We start from the raw sequence: 11807 nt of genomic DNA, 5'->3' as shown, positions 1-11807 counted from the left end.
AGCTACTCGGGAGGCTGAGGCAGGAATCACTTGAACCCAGGATGCGGTGAGCTGAGATCGCGCCATTGTACTCCAGCCTGGGCAACAAGAGCGAAACTCCATCTCAAAAAACCAACCAACCAACCACCAGGTCCTGTCCCTCCTCCTCCCACAGCCTTCCAGGGCTCCTACCTCACTCAAAGCAAAATCCCAAATCCTCCCCAAGACCCACAAGTCCTTGCTGGACTGGCCTGCTTCACCAGCTACAGAGTTAGCAGGGCCCAGTGCAAAAGAAAACTCAAAGGCCCCTTGTTCAAAAATGATTAGGAATCTCAAAATGCAGCAGTAAATATTAACCCAAGCACAAGCCCTGCTGGGGGGTGGGGGGGCCCTGGGCAAAAGCACGAAGCCGCAGGCCCTGCCTCCCTCCGGCCTTCCTGACCTCCCCCTGGGCACTCTGCTGCCAGGCACAGTCCTGCCCCAGGGCCTTTGCACCTGTTGGTCCTGCCTCTGACTACCTCTGTACCCCATCCCCCTGTTCTCCCTCCTTCTTCAGGTCGTTTTAGGGGTGGAGGAAGCCGTCTCTGATCCTCCCTCCCACCTCTTTAACTTTGCACCTTCCTACCCTGCCACCCTCCCGGCTGGTTTTTCTGCAGAACTGTCCCCACCATCTGACCTGCCAGGAATTCAGCTTGTGAATTTGTCTCTGTCTGTCTCCAGGCACCACCACCAGGGCAGGGACCCACCACCCCCCCGCCCCACCCCAGGGCCCTGGAGCAGCGGGGCCTGGCACACAGTAGGCGTTCTATAAATGTGTCACAAGAATGGCTTCCCTGAGGAAGGCGGCATTACCGCTGCCTTTCTGCAGAAAAGGAAACTGAGGCTCAGCAAGAACCACCGCCCAGCCAGAGCCAAGGTCACAGAGCACGTCCGTGGCACGCGTCCAGGTCGTGCCACAGCACGGCCGGCGGCTTCGACGCGGGCAGCCGGGTCCCTTTTCTTTGACAGATGGGGAAACCGAGACCCGGCCGGCTGCCGGGTAGGAGGGGGTGGCGGGGGCTGCGGCCCGGGGCGGGGGCGGGCCGGGCCCAAGGTCACCGCGGCGGGCGGGCCCCGGGGAGGCGGGCCGGGGTGGGGATCCGCAGGCCTCCCCGGGCGCGCGCGTCCCCCCCCTCGGCGGCGCGCACGGGGCACGGGCGGCGGCAGGTGGAGCCGAAGCCTCCGCAGCAGCCGAGCCGCGGCCACTGCAGGCGTCGCCGCCATTAGACAATAGCGGTGGGGCCGGGGAGCGGGGAGGCGGGCGGCGGGGAGGGGCGGGGAGGGGCGCCGGGCGCGCAGGAAGCGGGGCCCGGGGCGCGCCGGGGCCGGGCGCGCGGGGAGGGGGCGCAGGAAGCGGGCGAGGCCGGGCGCGGGAGGCGGCGGCGGCCCCGGGAGCTGCCGATCGGCGCCGGGACAAAGGCGCGGCCGCCCGGCGCCCCCAGCAGCCCGAGCCGGGGCGCACAGCCGGGGCGCAGCCCGCGCCCCCCGCCGCGATTGACATGATGTTTCCACAAAGCAGGCATTCGGTAAGCGGGGCCCGTCCGGCCGGCGCCCCCACCCCGGATCCGGGCCCTACGCCCCCGACCCCCGGCTCCCGGCCCCGCGCCCCCCAACCCCCAGGCCCGGTGCCTCCGGCCCGGCGCCCCCCCCAACTCCCCGGCCCTGTCTTCCCTCTCCAGCTCCCAGCCCGGCGCGACCCCCCTCCCCTCCTGCCGCCGGCCCCCGGACACCCCCCTCCAGTTCCCGATCCACCCCAGCCCCGAGCCCCCCCGCCGCAGCTCCCGGCTTGGCGCCCCCCCCCCAACCCGCCGGGACAGTCAGGGCCTCGGACGGCCTTGGCCTCGGGCCTGGGGCGCTCCGGAAGCCCCGCGAGGCACCTCTAGCCCGGGGATCCTTTGGGGGCCTGTGGTGGGGGGGGCGATCCGAGGCGCACCCCTCCCGGAAGAGCGTGTCCCCGAGGAAGGGCGCTGGGAATCTGGCGTGGGCCCCCCCGGAAGATTTCGAGCACCGAGAGAGAGACCCCTCCCCCAAGAGGACTTTGCAGGGAGGACTCGCTGCCCCCCAACTTGGGGAGGGGGCTCCCTAGGGCGCGTTTCCACCCCCCTCGGATGTGCACTCCCTCCCGGCGCTTTGGAGGGCGGTAGAGGGCGCACCCTGCCCCCCATCTAGGGCGGGCCTTAAAACGCACCCCCACTGCCTGGGGGTGGCAGGGGACGGGGCGGCTCCGGGCGCACCCACCCGCTCGGCTTCCCCCGGGAGAGGTGGGGGGCAGGAAGCGCGGGTGGGGGCCGCGCCAGGGGCCGTAAACACGGGCCCAGGAAGTGGGGCAGGAGGGGGGGCGCCGCAGCTGCGCGGCCGCTCCCTCCTAGCCGGCCCTTGAGGGGGGTCCAGCCCACGCCTGGGCCTGACCCGGGCCGCCCCATCCCTACAGGGCTCCTCGCACCTACCCCAGCAACTCAAATTCACCACCTCGGACTCCTGCGACCGCATCAAAGACGAATTTCAGCTACTGCAAGCTCAGTACCACAGGTGAGCTGGGGGACTGGGGGTCCCTGCATCCCGAGAATGTGAGTCCCCCCATTTCTTCTGCGCAGATGGCAAGGCTGAGGCCTGGAGATTGGGAAAATAATATATGCTAGACTCTGACCTAATCACTTGACAAATACTGAATTCATTTATTTTAAACAGCCCCATTTTGTAGAGGAGAAAACCGAGGCACAAAAATAGTTAAATAATTTGCCCAAAGATTCAGCTGTGTGGCTTCAGAGCCCCTCCCTCCTCCCCAATACCCCCAAGTCCCCCATTGGATAAAAGACCTTCCAACAATTGGAGTTACGGCACGGACTCGCCATCCCTCAACCCCCAAAACAGAAACATTCTGCAGCCTGGTCATCTCTCTCTTTGCCCAGTTTTGGAGAAAGGGTTCCCAGCACCCGTCAGATTCTCCAAGGTGCTGCTTCTTTCAGAAATCTGGCGTTTCTGAAGAGCTTGCCACGCTGCGGTATCTAAGGGGAAAGAACTATTTAGTCCTCTTACACTTAAAGAAACTTAAGCCCAGGCCAGGCGTGGTGGCTCATGCCTGTAATCCCAGCACTTTGGGAGGCCGAGGAAGGTGGATCACTTGAGGTCAGGAGTTCGAGACCAGCCTGGCCAACATGGTGAAACCCCGTCTCTACCAAAAATACATAATTAGCCGGGTGTGGTGGCGGGCGCCTGTAATCCCAGCTACTCGGGTGGCTGAGGCAGGAAACTTGCTTGAACCCGTGAGGCGGAGGTTGCAGTGAGCAGAGATGGAGCCACTGCTCTCCAGCCTGGGTAACAGGGAGACTCTGTCTCAAAAAAAAAAAAAAGAAAGAAAGAAAAAAAGAAACTTAAGCCCAGAGATGTTATTTCCTCGGGGGTGTCCATAGCATTGAGGAAGTGGCAAGGCTGAGGTTTGCACCAGGCCTCTCTCCTGGTTTAAGGATATAGGTTCTCGCCTGCCCTGCTCTGGAGGGGCACGCCGGGCCTGGGAATCTGGAGAAAGTCAGGCTATGCTCAAACCCCCGTTTGGCCTTGGGGCCCTCTCTAAACTGAAGTGTGCCCACCCCAGAAGTGTTCCTGGAAGGATCCTGGATTTCCTCCAAGTAGAAAGGGGAATCTCGATTTTGTTGTTGCTGCTGCAAGTATCCCACCTTTTTGGGTACTCCCTATGTGCTCAAGACCGTTCGTGCCTCCTCGTGCTTCATCCTTCCTGTCGTCCGACTGTCGTACCCATTCTCAAGCTGGGCAAACTGAGACACTGACAGTCGAAGGTGCTGGAGTCGGCTTTCCATGCAGGCCCCAGAAGCTTTTGTGCGGGTTCCTCGATGTGAAGGGTTGGAGACCGCCTGGTGAGCCCCGGGGCTGACCTGATTCCACAGGGAAGGGATCAGATGGCGGTCACAGTGCTGTGTGACCTCTGCTAAGCCGGAAGCCCTCTCTGAGCTTTGGGGTCTCCATCCGCTGGGCCTGGGCTTCCTGCTGTCCAACGAGGGACCCTACCATATCAGAGGCACACACCGGATGTTCGAGGCGTAACAGCCCCTGGGTGGCCAGATCATCCTATTTTTCAAGAAAGGCCAGAAATGCAGGCTTTGGAGTGAAACTTCTTTTTTATTTTATTTTATTTTTTTGAGACGGAGTCTTGCTCTGTCGCCAGGCTGGAGTGCAGTGGCGTGATCTCGGCTCACTGCAACCTCCACCTTTGGGATTCAAGCGATTCTCCTGTTTCAGCCTCCCAAGTAGCTGGGATTACAGGCGTGCACCACCACACCCGGCTAATTTTTGTATTTTCAGTAGAGACGGGCTTTCGTTATGTTGGCCAGGCTGGTCTCAAACTCCTGACCTCAAGTGATCCACCCACCTTGGCCTCCCAAAATGCTGGGATTACAGGCGTGAGCCACTGCACCCAGCCCCAGTTTTTTTTTTTTTGTTTTTTTTTTTAATGGTAACAACAAATGCACATTTTAAAAGAAAACTAGAGAAAAATTGGTGGCGGCCAAAGCATCCCTAACCCGGCACACTCTTCTCCGGTGGAGCAAAATGCCAGGTTCCTGGGGTATCCTAAGAGCCATGTGCATTTATGGGATGCTTACTGTATGCCAGGTACTGTTCTAGAACTTTTCTTGTCTGAATTCATTGACTCTTCTCCACCCCACCCTGCGAGGTTGTTAGTGGTACCTCACAGAGGAGGAAATGAAGCCCAGAGAGGTAGTGGAGATTGCCTAGAGTCACACAGCAGGGAAGACGCAGGGCTGAGCTTTGAACCCAGTCCGAGAGGGGGTGGGGATGGCAGAAGCAGGTAAGCCACAGCCAGGTCCGCAGGGCCCTGTGCTGGGTTGAATTTAAGTAGGTTAAAGGACACCTCCCCCACCACCATCACCAGTTCTTTTCCTGGACTGGGAGGCCCTCCTGCCTGCTCTCTTCCCTCCGGCCATGACGCCCTCATGGGGGCTTTGAGAAACGCCCCACAGCTCATACTTCCCGGGAGGGCCTGTAGGAAGCTCTGGTGTCAGCCACCCGGACTGGCCAGGTGGAGTGGGAGAAATGGTGTGTTTTGTCCCAGCTAAAGAAAAAAGGCTGTTAGGAAGGACTAAGAGGGAGCTGAGGGGTCTGCCTGGGAAGCCCAGGCCCCCCGTGAAGCTAGGGTCCCCTTGGGAAGTCCAGCCGGGAGCCGCCTTGCAGCCCCAGACCCTCTCGGCCTCTTTGTACGTTCTATTTGGGTCTGGAAAATTTTCCCCTGTGGTTGAGAGCTTGGGCTGCTGCTTGGCTGTGTGACCTTGAGCCAGTTCCTCACCCTCTCTGGGTGTCCACTGTGTCATCTATAAAAGGAGCGTGACAATGACGTTGCGGGCCTCGTCGGGATCGTGAGAGGTGAAGGCTCGTGAGACTCTCGGAGCTAGCGTTACTGTGCCCCCTCTAACTTCTGTTGTTCCTATAATGTTACTATAATGTTGCTTATTTCCCCCCAACCAGATCTGCAAGGGTGGTTTCATCACCCTCTTCTTACAGTCAGGGGCCCTGACGCTCTCCCCTCCCCGCAGCATCACAGAGAGCTCAACTCTTACCAACTTCCCTGCCCCTCAATTCAATGTCCTCAGCCCCTATGAAAGTTTATGGCTTCATTGGCCAGGCACGGTGGGTGGCTCATATCTGTAACCCCAAGCGCTTTGGGAGGCCGAGGCAGGAGGACTGCTTGAGCCCAGGAGTTTTTGAGACCGGCCTGGGCAACATAGGGAGACCCCCGTCTCAATTAAAAAAAAGAAATTATTGCTTGACCCTCTGAGAATTGGCTGATCTTGCCCTTACAGGGGACTTGGAGCCTCAGTTTCCTCCCCTGGATAACGGAGGGTGGGGGGCTCCCGCCCAGCCGCCACTAACCACCCCATCTCCCCCCGTGCCTCCTCAGCCTCAAGCTCGAATGTGACAAGTTGGCCAGTGAGAAGTCAGAGATGCAGCGTCACTATGTGATGGTAACGTCACTCCGCCCCCAGGTCCAGTGTTGGGGGCGGGCGACAGGGCCCCCCACATCCCCTCCACCATGGGCAGCTGCTCCTTCAACCCCGGCCACCTCCCCTGGGAAGCGCGAGGATCGGGGCCTGTTCTCCATTCAGCCGGCCCCTGCTGGGCTGAGCCTGCCTCGCTAGCCTGGCAGATGGCCGAGGCAGTGGCCGAGGTGCCAAACCGCCGGGTTGCAGACCGGCCCTGCCAGGTCCCCCGGCTGTCCTTGGCAGCGGAGGAGGGAGGAGAGGGAGGCTCACCGGCTGTGAAAGCCAACAGCCAGGAACTGACGTGGGGGAGCAGCCGAGTCCCTCCCCACCGCCAAGGTCCCAGCGTCCACACGCTTAACCCCTTTGGGCCCGAGCTCAAAGAAGAAGCCTGTGGGAGGGAGTCTGAGCCCTACCCATTTCGGGGGGCTGAGGTGTGACACTGCATTGCTGCTGCCAGAATCACTTGCTCAGTTTTGTAACCGCCAGGTGGCGATTTCTGCATCAAAGATCCCCTCCCTTACTCACCCTTGGCCTGGCCCTTGAGCAGCGATGCTGGGGTCTCAGCCCAGTACCCAAATCTCCCAGACTGTGGGGGAGGCAGAGCCAGACCCTGACCCTCCCAGCCAGAAGGATAGGGCTGGGGTCAGAGAGAGGGACCTAGGACCTGCCTGAGGAAGACTATATGGAGAAATGGGGCACACAGCTGGGGTCTTGCAGGATGAGTAGGAGTTCACCAGACAGAGACAGAGAAACTACGTGAAGGCCTGGGAATGAACTTGGTTTTCCCCCAGGGGTGACAGGGAGCCATGGGAGGGTTTAGAGCAGGGGAGGGGCAGGGTGAGATCTGGGGCTTGGGGTGGAGGTAGCTGCTGGCCCCAGAGCCAGCAGGCTTTGTTTACCCCTCACTGTTTATACCTAGGCAGGCAAACTTCCCTGGAGTCTGGGCCCACCCGCAGACAAGACATAGAAAGATACAAGATTAGGAGCCCTGGAATGCGTGTTCTCGCGGTGCACACGGAGTGGGGGAGGAGCCAGGCCAGGGCTAGGGACCTAAAGTGCCCCCAGTCTCCATCTGCAGCCCCAGCGGCCCCCTGCCCCTCTCCAGGGCGGGCTGGGACGCTGGGTGTGGGCGTCTCTCCCTCCTCTTTCCCTCCCACCTGCCTCTCCTTTCTTTCCTGCCCTCAGCTGTCTCTTGCTGTCTCCCCCCTTTGTCTGTCTCTGCCACTCCCCTATCTCTTTGTCTTCCTGTCCCCCCATCCTTCCCCGCCCCCATCTCCCGCTCCCTCTCTCTCTCCCCCATACAGTACTACGAGATGTCCTACGGCTTGAACATCGAGATGCACAAACAGGTACGCCCATCTCCTCCTCCTCCTCCTCCTCCTTCCCCCTCCTCCCCCCACCTCCAGCCCCCCCTTGGGCACCCCCAGGCAGGTAGCGGCCGGCCCTCGGCTGGGCACCAAGCCAGCCCGGTTATCCTGTTACCTCCTAAGCCCTCCCCAAGCTCCCGCTCTCCTCCCCCCCGCCCCGCCTCTTTTTCAGGCCTCCCTGGGAGTGTTTCTCCCGGTGGTGGGGAGGGGCAGAGACCTTCCCCACAACCTACGGCCCCCAGCCCTCCCTACATTCCCACAAGCGCTTACTACCTGCCAGGGGCCTGAGTGGCCGACCCCCGAGGAATGCAACCGAGGAATGTGCAGTCTGGCCTCATCCTGCACTTACCTCACTCTAAGCTGCAGGCGACAGCCGGCGTCCAGCCCACCTTTGCCACTGACTGGCTGCCCTCGGGCCCGAACACGGCTTTGCTCATCCCACCCTGGCCAGACCTAGCCCCTCTTAGAAGCCGCAAGTGGCAGGGCTGGGCCGGGCCCCGCGCAGGCCTCCTGTGGCTAGCCTGCACCTGCCACCCGCCCAGGACTGAAGCCGGCTTCATCTGTGTGTTCCAGGCGGAGATCGTCAAAAGGCTGAACGGGATTTGTGCCCAGGTCCTGCCCTACCTCTCCCAAGAGGTAAGAGCCAGGGCCTTGGGGAGGGGTTGTGAGGGGGCCCCGCACTTGCCCAGACCCTGTCCGCTGCAGCCATCTTGGGTGGTGTGCTGGGCGCCCCAGGGCACACGCCTCTGCTCTCTGGACCTCCCTGGCTCTGGACACCAGAGCTGGCCTGTGCAGAAGAATCCCCGGGCCAGAGACACTCCAGGGGTGCAGGCGTGTGGGGGGCGGGCCTCACCCTGCTCTGGAATTCCCAGCTGGAGTGAGTCATGTCATAGGTGGAAATGTCAGATGGGCCTAAACTGCACCAGGAATGTTTTTTTCTCATCTCTCTTCCTCCTTTCACCCTCTTGAGACATCATCCCCCAGGCCGTGCGGGCTGCACAGGACCAAGGACTAGAGGGTGTGTTAGGGGATTGTGGGGGAAGGGGTAGCACAGGGTGGTCACACATGGACACAGCCACACAGATAGGCACGAGCACATCAACACACGGGAGATACACAGATGCAGACACGGATACACGTGTGTGCAGACAGCACAGGGACACGCATGCGGGAATGTGCAGCTACACGTGGGCACACGTGATCCTGAGCACACATTACCACATGCACACACACACCCAGACGAACCTGACGCCCAGCTCCTCTTCTCCTTTCTTGGGTTCTGAGGCTCAGGATGCGAGGCCGCCCCTCCCCAGGGCCATGTAAGGCCCATCTCCTGTCCCTGCCAAGTTTACTGTCAAAAGTTTGTAACTTCCTCTTCAATCCCTGTGGGTATCTCAGGATCCTTTGGGTGCCCTGCTTTGCCCAGGGACAAGTCTTAGAAGGACCCAATGAAAGCCCTAGAGAAAAGGGCACTTGGAGCCCTTCAGAACAGAGGCTTCCTGGTAGCCAAGGCAAAAAGGGAGATTGGTAGATTCTAGCATCTGCTGGCCACAGAGTCAGGTGTTTGGGGAGAGCTCGGGGAGGAACTGCCCTGAATCTGGGCCCATTCTCCAGCCAGCCCTGCCAGAATTCACTGGGCCCTCCCCAGCCATGGTAAGAGAAGGGCTCAATTTGGCCAGACTCAGGGCACAGTCTTGGAGCTCCTAGGATCAGGACGTCCCTGTACAGTGGGGCAGGTTGTGTACTGCACAAACATTCACATGTTTCACGTCTTTGCAGGTGGCTGTGCACATAGGATAGGTCAGGATCCAGGGTTTCTCCCAGGCTCACTCAAAAGCTGTTTCCTAACTACTCAGCACAAAACCTTTTTAATTGTTTTCTACACTTTTCTATTTGTCTCCGTTGGCCAGATGAAGAGACGAGCTTGGTGAAAGGAAGCAGTTGGAGAGAGGGAGGGCGCTTTCTGATGGGGTTGAAAACCACTGGGAGGAGCAGACATGATGGCCCACTTGGTAGTAGGGCTCCTCCTGGCCTCAGGGCCGTCCCCCCCTCCTCTCCCAGGATCAGGAGGAATCACTGCCTCTCCTCTCCCCCGACCCCCTTCCAGCACCAGCAGCAGGTCTTGGGAGCAATTGAGAGGGCCAAGCAGGTCACCGCTCCCGAGCTGAACTCTATCATCCGAGTATGTATGGGGACCTGGGCGGGTGGGCGGGGGACAGGCGGGCCCCAGGCAGCTAATGTTCCCCTCCCCCGCCCTGCAGCAGCAGCTCCAAGCCCACCAGCTGTCCCAGCTGCAGGCCCTGGCCCTGCCCTTGACCCCACTGCCCGTGGGGCTGCAGCCGCCTTCGCTGCCGGCGGTCAGCGCAGGCACCGGCCTCCTCTCGCTGTCCGCGCTGGGTTCCCAGGCCCACCTCTCCAAGGAAGACAAGAACGGGCACGACGGTGACACCCACCAGGAGGATGATGGCGAGAAGTCGGATTAGCAGGGGGCCGGGACGGGGAGGTTGGGAGGGGGGACAGAGGGGAGACAGAGGCACGGAGAGAAAGGAATGTTCAGCACAAGACACAGCGGAGCTCGGGATTGGCTAAACTCCCATAGTATTTATGGTGGCCGCCGGCGGGGGCCCCAGCCCAGCTTGCAGACCACCTCTAGCTTTCTTCCTACCCCAGTCCCGGCCTCCCTCCTCCTCCCCTGCAGCCTGGTTAGGTGGATACTTGCCCTGACATGTGAGGCAAGCTAAGGCCCGGAGGGTCAGATGGGAGACCAGGTCCCAAGGGAGCAAGACCTCGCGAAGCGCAGCACCCCCGGCCCTTCCCCCATTTTGAACATGTGTAACTGACAGTCTGCCTGGGCCCCTCGGGACACATGCCACAGCCCTCTCACCCTGGTACTGCATGCACGCAATGCTAGCTGCCCCTTTCCCGTCCTGGGCACCCCGAGTCTCCCCCGACCCCGGGTCCCAGGTATGCTCCCACCTCCACCTGCCCCACTCACCACCTCTGCTAGTTCCAGACACCTCCACGCCCACCTGGTCCTCTCCCATCGCCCACAAAAGGGGGGGGGCACGAGGGATGAGCTTAGCTGAGCTGGGAGGAGCAGGGTGAGGGTGGGCGACCCAGGATTCTCCCTCCCCTCCCCAAATAAAGATGAGGGTACTAAAGTTGTCTTGGTTTTTATTTTATTATTATTTTTTTCTTTTTCCAGTATACTAGCTTGTCTTTTAAGAAAGGGGATATTAAAAAAAAAAAAGACAAAAATGTTTTTAAAAAAAAGCAACACCCACACCTGTGTCTGTATATAGTCAGCTTATCTCGTGTTCAGTCGTCTGATCTCTACAGAGAGAAGTGGAAAATGCTGTATCGAGGGTGGGCTTAGCTGTGCCTTTCCAATAAAGATGTGAGAAGCTTCGGTGCTGTGTCCCTGCCTCTGTGTTGTGGCTGCCCCCGGGGGAGGACGGGGTTCCTTCCAATGTGAGACACCCTCCTAGAACATCAGGAGTTCCTAGCTGTGGCCTGGTGCGGTGGCTCACGCCTGTCATCCCAACACTTTGGGAGGCTGAGGCAGGCAGATCACTTGAGGCCAGGAGTTCGAGACCAGCCTGGCCAACATGGTGAAACCCTGTCTGTACTAAAAATACAAAAAAGCTGGGTGTGGTGGCGGGCGACTGTGATCCCAGCTACTTGGGAGGCTGAGGCAGAAGAATCACTTGAACTCAAGGAGGGTGCGGTGAGCTAAGATCGCACCACTGCACTCCAGCCTGGGCAACAAGAGCGAAACTCCATCTCAAAAAAAAAAAAAAAAATACAAAAAGTAGCCAGGCATGGTGGCGTGCACCTGTAATTCCAGCTGCTTAGGAGGCTGGGACACAAGAATTGCTTGAACCTGGGAGGCAGAGGTTGCAGTGAGCTGAGATGATGCCTCTGCACTTCAGCCTGGGCGACAGAACAAGACGCTGTCTCAAAAAAAAAAGAGTTGGTGGGTCATGCTTCTGCATTTGGCCTACACTGCTCTGATGCCTAGCCTAGAGAGGGTGAGCTGAAGACTTCAGGTCACACAGCATGGCCCAGGTGGTTGATGTTTAGACAGGCAGTTAAGGGGGCTTAAAAAGGCGAAGGGGTCCCTAAACTAGTAAGTGGGGAGGCTGAGGTGGGAGGATTGCCTGAGGCCGGGAGTGCAAGGACAACCTGAGCAACATAGCAAGACCCCATCTCCTAAAAAAAAATTTTTTTTTTAATAATAAAATAAGTGAGTCAGTGGCAGAGCTGATTTCTGCACCCGAGATCTGAAGACCTAAAGGACATTCTCTTCCCTTAGAGAAAGAGGAGGCCCCAGTGCCCACACAGGTACACTTCTTTTCGGTTCTGGGTGTTTTTGTTTGTTTGTTTGTTTGTTTTTGAGACAGGGTCTCAC

General features: G+C 59.6%; 1 protein-coding gene across 6 annotated transcripts; it reads left to right on the top strand.

Annotated features, from left to right (window-relative positions):
• The first annotated feature begins 493 nt into the window (after positions 1-493).
• Positions 494-10805, top strand: TLE5 (TLE family member 5, transcriptional modulator). Of its 6 annotated transcripts, none has more exons than XM_034945918.3 (7): positions 494-1018; positions 2450-2547; positions 5948-6011; positions 7334-7378; positions 7970-8032; positions 9504-9578; positions 9658-10805. In XM_034945918.3, exons 1-7 carry the CDS (start codon positions 791-793, stop codon positions 9877-9879), a joined length of 795 nt encoding a protein of 264 aa, XP_034801809.2. In that variant the 5' UTR covers positions 494-790; the 3' UTR covers positions 9880-10805. The 6 variants fall into 6 exon arrangements, with proteins under 6 accessions (XP_034801809.2, XP_034801810.2, XP_063456829.1 ...); XM_034945919.3 differs by having other exon boundaries at positions 776-1018; positions 9661-10805; XM_034945921.4 differs by lacking the exon at positions 494-1018 and adding an exon at positions 1222-1544 and having other exon boundaries at positions 9661-10805.
• The last annotated feature ends 1002 nt before the right edge of the window (positions 10806-11807 follow it).

The sequence above is a fragment of the Pan paniscus genome, chromosome 20 (genome assembly GCF_029289425.2).
Source record: "Pan paniscus chromosome 20, NHGRI_mPanPan1-v2.0_pri, whole genome shotgun sequence".
Lineage (NCBI taxonomy): Eukaryota > Metazoa > Chordata > Mammalia > Primates > Hominidae > Pan > Pan paniscus.
Note: the sequence above shows the minus strand (reverse complement) of the source record. Positions and strands in the feature narration are given on the sequence as shown.

What these genes read in the sequence shown, in the direction of transcription:
- TLE5 (XM_063600759.1), top strand. Translation starts at nt 791, where the DNA reads ATGTGTCACAAGAATGGCTTCCCTGAGGAAGGCGGCATTACCGCTGCC. An exon ending in TGCAGCGTCACTATGTGATG is followed by an intron (nt 6,012 to 7,333) that starts GTAACGTCACTC and finishes TCCCCCATACAG; the next exon opens with TACTACGAGATGTCCTACGG. An exon ending in TGCCCTACCTCTCCCAAGAG is followed by an intron (nt 8,033 to 9,503) that starts GTAAGAGCCAGG and finishes ACCCCCTTCCAG; the next exon opens with CACCAGCAGCAGGTCTTGGG.